The 6,000-nt window shown below is 34.7% G+C and overlaps 1 protein-coding gene across 1 annotated transcript; it reads left to right on the top strand.

Annotated features, from left to right (window-relative positions):
- Window positions 1-2,511: 2,511 nt before the first annotated feature.
- LOC140613229 (olfactory receptor 5AN6-like) lies at window positions 2,512-3,486 on the top strand. Its single transcript, XM_072791789.1, has one exon. It carries the CDS (start codon window positions 2,512-2,514, stop codon window positions 3,484-3,486), a length of 975 nt encoding a protein of 324 aa, XP_072647890.1.
- Window positions 3,487-6,000: the final 2,514 nt, after the last annotated feature.

Genomic DNA, 6,000 nt, shown 5'->3' with positions numbered 1-6,000 from the left:
TTTAAAAAATAGTGAAAGGGATAAAAGGGGAAAGGAAAGAAAATGAGTGGGAAATATCAGAGAGAGTGACAGAACATGAGAGACTCCTAACTCTGGGAAAAGGAACAAGGAGTAGTTGAAGGGGAAGTGGGCAGAGGGATGGGGTGACTCGGTGATGGGCACTGAGGGGGGCACTTGATGGGATGAGCACTGGGTGTTATGCTATATGTTGGCAAATCGAACTCCAATAAAAAGTTTACAAAAAAAAAAGAAACAAACTATTGATGAAGAGCACAACTACATGGATGAATCTTAGAAACATTATGTTAAATGAAAGACACCAGATATAAAAGAGTACATGTAATTTGATTCCATTTATTTTGGATATCTAGTGAAGGTCCCCTAATATAGGAGTGACAGAAAGCAGACTAGTGGTTGCCTAAGGCAAGGGGGTAGCAGAGAGGACTTATTTTAAAAAGACACAAGGGAATATTTTGGAGGGAAGAAAATGTCCTACATCTTGATTATGGGAGTATGCAAATAGGTGAGCAAATTTATCAACTGCATAAAATTGATATATTTTATTGCATGTTAATTATGCCTCACTAAAGTTGACTTTTTGAAATTTGATTGTTTTTCTGCCCTTGTTACACTAGCTACAATCTTTAAGGCAAAGATTAATCAAATATGTGATAGTGAGCTTTGTTTCCTTGCTTAGACCCTTATGATAATTCTTTCATTATTTTACTATTAGAAATGTAGTTTACTGATAGTGGTTGTAAGATCTCTTTGGCAAGGTTAAAACAGTTCCTTTATTTGCTAATTTTTTAAAATCATGAATGAATTTTTTAGTTAAATCTATTTAGATGATTATATTCCTTTTTTCTTTAATCTCTTAATGTGGTGAATTACACTAAATGTTTTTCTAATATTAAAGCAAACACGTCTTTCTGAAATATATATTTCTGTATATATATATATATAAAATAAATATATAAAATAAATATAAATAATATAATATAATATATAATATATATTAAATATAATATATTTATATTTATATTTATATATAATTTATATATATATATTTATATATTTATATAAATAAATTTATATATATATTTATATATAATTTATATATAATAAATATAATATATATAATATAAATATATATAATATAATATAATAAATAACGTCTTTCTGAAATATATATTTCTGTATATATATATATAATTTATATATATATATTTATATATAATTTATATATAATAAATATAATATATATAATATAAATATATATAATATAATATAATAAATAACGTCTTTCTGAAATATATATTTCTGTATATATATATAAAATAAATATATAAAATAAATATAAATAATATAATATAATATAAATATAAAAATAAATCCTAGTTAGTTAACATATAAGGTAAAATTGGTTTTAGGTGTAGAATTTAGTGCTTCATCACCTACATTTAAGACTCAATGCTCATCACAACATGTGTCCTCCTTAATGCCCATCATCCATTTAGCCCATCCCCGCTCACCTACCCTCCGTCAACCAGCAGTTTGTTCTCTTAGTTAAGAGTGTTATGATTTGCTTCCATCTTTTTTTCTTTCCCCGATGTTCATCTGTATTGTTTCTTAAATTACACATATGAGTGAAATCATATGTATATCCATTATATTTCAATTAAAAAATACACAAGATTTGGTAGATTGTATTTTTCATTGTATTTATTCATTCATTTACTTATTAACCAAATACATCTATACTATTCAGACTTCAGAATATATAATTAGTTTCCAATTATTATGGTTCTTTAATGACCAATTTGTTACTGATCTCTGTAGTCTGAGAATGATATATGTATGATCAACCCTTTAAAGTTTAAAAGTTTTTCACAAACCAAAGAAGTGCTTCAAAACTGTATTACAAAGATATTAGCTGATGACACAACTTCAACTTAACTTACTTACGATATGCGTGACTGGCACTATACATAACTGAACTAATTTAACTTTGAACTGTATGAAGTAATTTCTATTATCTCTGTCTTGTTGATTAAGTTTAGGTAGAAAGATAAGAGGCAACATATTCAGAGTCATAAAGCTCACAGATAGCAGAGCCACATTCCAAAGATAAATATGTGACATCTAAGGCCATACTTTTAGTCACTAAGCTATACATAGGAGTTATAATCCCTTTAATAATATCCTGAGGTTTCTAAAGCATCTTTTAAGAAGAGCTTTCCAAATGTTATTATATTTTCCTTTGTCCTTTTAAGAGCCTGGTGTGTTAACAGTGAAATGTATAATTATCCTCTTTTATATGTGGGAATATTGATACGCAGGATCATTGTAACTTTTTAGGGGCAAAGTTAATCAGGGTTATTTCTTCAAAATGGCTCAATATTTCTCTTGATTTTGTGTTTAGTGTGAGTAGAAGGCGTTTATAGAAATTGGGATAACAACTGACTTAAATATTTATTCTCTTTGTCTGCAGGTCCTAGGATTCCTAATTCAATGGCTGGGGGAAGGAACAGTACAGCAGTTATGAAGTTCATTCTCTTGGGATTCTCTGAATTTCCCAAACTCACCATTGTCCTTTTTACAATATTCCTAGGGATCTACCTCATGACAGTGTCCTGGAACCTGGGTCTCATCACTCTCATCAGGGTGGATTCCCATCTGCACATACCTATGTACTTTTTCCTCAGTAACTTGTCCTTCCTGGACATCTGCTATGTTTCCACTATAGCGCCCAAAATGCTCTCTGATTTCTTCAAGAAGGAGAAATCCATCTCCTTTCTGGGATGTACCACACAGTACTTCTTCTTCTCTAGCCTGGGTCTGACTGAGTGCTGTCTCCTGGCAGCTATGGGTTATGACCGATACGCTGCCATTTGTAATCCTCTGCTCTATACTGCCATCATGTCACCCACCCTCTGTGTGCAGATGGTGGCAGGATCTTGTATAACTGGATTCTTGGGCTCATTTATCCAACTGTGTGCCTTACTTCAGCTCCATTTCTGTGGGCCAAATGTCATCAATCATTTCTTCTGTGATCTTCCCCAACTGCTGATCCTGTCCTGCTCTGACACATTTTTCTTTCAAATCATGACCTCTGTGCTCACGGTGATCTTTGGACTCACATCTGTCTTGGTTATCATGATATCCTATGGTTATATTGTTGCCACCATTCTGAAGATCACATCAGCTGAAGGCAGGTCCAAGGCCTTCAACACCTGTGCTTCTCACCTGACAGCAGTGACTCTCTTCTTTGGCTCAGGTATCTTTGTTTATATGTATCCAAACTCTGATGATTCCCTGAGCCAAAACAAGTTGGCATCAGTTTTATATACTATTATAATCCCCATGCTAAATCCATTGATCTATAGCTTGAGGAACAAGGAAATCAAAGATGCCCTAAACAGATGGAAGAAGAGAATTTTTTCTGTTGTTACTAATTATGGAATTTATTTCAGATGTACAGCATAGGAAACATAGGGAGTAAATAATTGCCCCAAAACTCTCCTAATTGTAGGATGAATTACAGTTGCTTCACTCTCCTAGTATAAACCTATGACTGTCACAAGGACAGGAAAATGCATGAGTAGTAACTGGAAGCTCTGCATCTTCATTCTTCATCAGCTATGACCTAATATGTCAATAGGCCAAACAATCCACTATTTTATAGTTAGTTGTGGTGCTATAACTCTTCACCTTCAGTATCCCATCCCTATCTAATGTGTACTACCTCAAGATCAGAGATGCCAGTACTGGTCAAGGCTGCCAGGAGACCAGCATGTGTCTTTATAGCATCTCATTTTAGGTATGGCAGGGATTACTATTAGTATTGAGAGATCTCTGTAAAAAGAATTTCCAAATTCATTAGGTTAGTTCTCAGATTTAACCTATTTTTTTCACCTTTGGAAACTATGGATGAATTTCTTCATTTGTGTATTTGTCCAAAGCAGGAGTAACTACACCGGATCAAAGATTTGTTAACTTCAAACAAAAAAAAATTTGTTGTAATAACAATGCTGAACATGAATGTCCAGCATAGTTAAGGTCTGGTTGATGAGTTGGCTCATTAGCAATCCCTAGAAAATTCCTTGTCATTGCTGTAGTCATCCATCTTTACCATGTAGCCAAGAAAAGGGAACCAGAAATTGTCACTCGCCTGAGGAGGTGATCTAGCACCTGACTTTAGCATCAATAATGTCTTCATGTTACTTAAAAAAAAATTTTTTTTTGCATTTTAAGTAGAACCCATCTCCATCAAGAAGTTGTTTTTCTAGTAGTTAACAGATGGGAGGTGGTTGGTGAAATGAAATATAAGAAGCTGAACCTCTGATGCATGAGAAAGTCTACATTTGGTTGTTTTCCTCATATCCTGGGTTGGAAGTGCTACAAGGTGTAGAGAAGTCCTGGAGAGTTGAGGCTGGTACAGAAAGTACACTCCTGTTTTTATCCTCAGATTCTGATTTCCATAATCTTAAGTCATCACCAGGAGAAATGACTCAATATATAAAGTTCAAAATCTCAATTATGAAAAATATAATCCTCAAAAAGAACAACATGGGTCTTAATGCAAAAATAGACCAGCCTCCTTTTCATTCTGATCCTTAAATCACCTGTAACACATGGGTGTATAGGACACATATTCTTGTGGAAGAACAACAGAAGTCCAGAGATTAATTTGTTCTACAGAGGCTCAGTGGTTAGACAGGCTTCTGGACAGTACTGTGTATTTGTTTTTCTGTAACTACATGTGATGAACATTTTTTAAATAAATTTATTTTTTATTGGTGTTCAATTTGTCAACATACAGAATAACACCCAGTGCTCATCCCATCAAGTGCCCACATCAGTGCCTGTCACCCAGTCACCCCCACCCCCCCCCTCCCCTTCCACCACACCTAGTTCATTTCCCAGAGTTAGGAGTCTTTCATGTTCTGTCTCCCTTTCTGATATTTCCCACTTATTTCTCCTTTCCCCTTTATTCCCTTTCACTATTTTTTATATTCCCCAAATGAATGAGACCATATAATGTTTGTCCTTCTCCGATTGACTAATTTCACTCAGCATAATACCCACCAGTTCCATCCACGTCGAAGCAAATGGTGGGTATTTGTTGTTTCTAATGGCTGAGTAATATTCCATTGTATACATAGACCACAGCTTCTTTATCCATTCATCTTTCGATGGACACTGAGGCTCCTTCCACAGTTTGGCTATTGTGGACATTGCTGCTATAAACATCGGGGTGCAGATGTCCTGGCGTTTCATTGCAGGTGATGAACATTTTTGTCTTGATATTTTTAAAGAAACAAGTGTATTTTATGTGATGTTGTGCTAGGGGAAGCATGGGCATCTTTTAATTCTACTATGCCACATATCCTGAGTTTTTGGGTTGCTGTAGGAATTAAGCACTATGCTGAGAATGGATATACTCTGAGATAAGGAGTAATATATCCTGTGTCCTAAGAAGTTATAGTTTCTGGGCATCTGGGTGGCTCAGTGATGGTTCAGGTTGTGATCCCGGGGTCCTGAGATCGAGTCCCACATTGGGCTCCCACAGGGAGCCTGCTTCTCCCTCTGCCTGTGTCTCTGCCTCTCTCTGTGTGTCTTTCATGAATAAATAAATAAAACATTTTTTTAAAAAAAGAAGTTATATTTTCCTTGCTCTGTTAGCTGAAGAGGATGAGGCTTGATAGCTTCTAGGACTCTTGAGTATAGGCTAAATGTTCCTTATTCAGCACAGATTGCTGATCGGTTGTTTTGTTCATCCCTACACATCTCAATTATTTCATGATTTAAGATTAATGTTTATTTTATACACATATTTGTGTTCTTTTTCATAAGTGCTCTACTAATTTATTTTTGGTGAATGCAAGTAGTTTTCTGAAAGTGAACATAAAGTAGGGTTTGGAGGGGCGCCTGGGTGGCTCAGTCAGTTGAGCATGTAACTCATGATTTCAGTTCAGGTCATGCTCTCAGGGTGTGAAA

The sequence above is a fragment of the Canis lupus genome, chromosome 21 (genome assembly GCF_048164855.1).
Source record: "Canis lupus baileyi chromosome 21, mCanLup2.hap1, whole genome shotgun sequence".
Classification (NCBI taxonomy): domain Eukaryota; kingdom Metazoa; phylum Chordata; class Mammalia; order Carnivora; family Canidae; genus Canis; species Canis lupus.
Note: the sequence above shows the minus strand (reverse complement) of the source record. Positions and strands in the feature narration are given on the sequence as shown.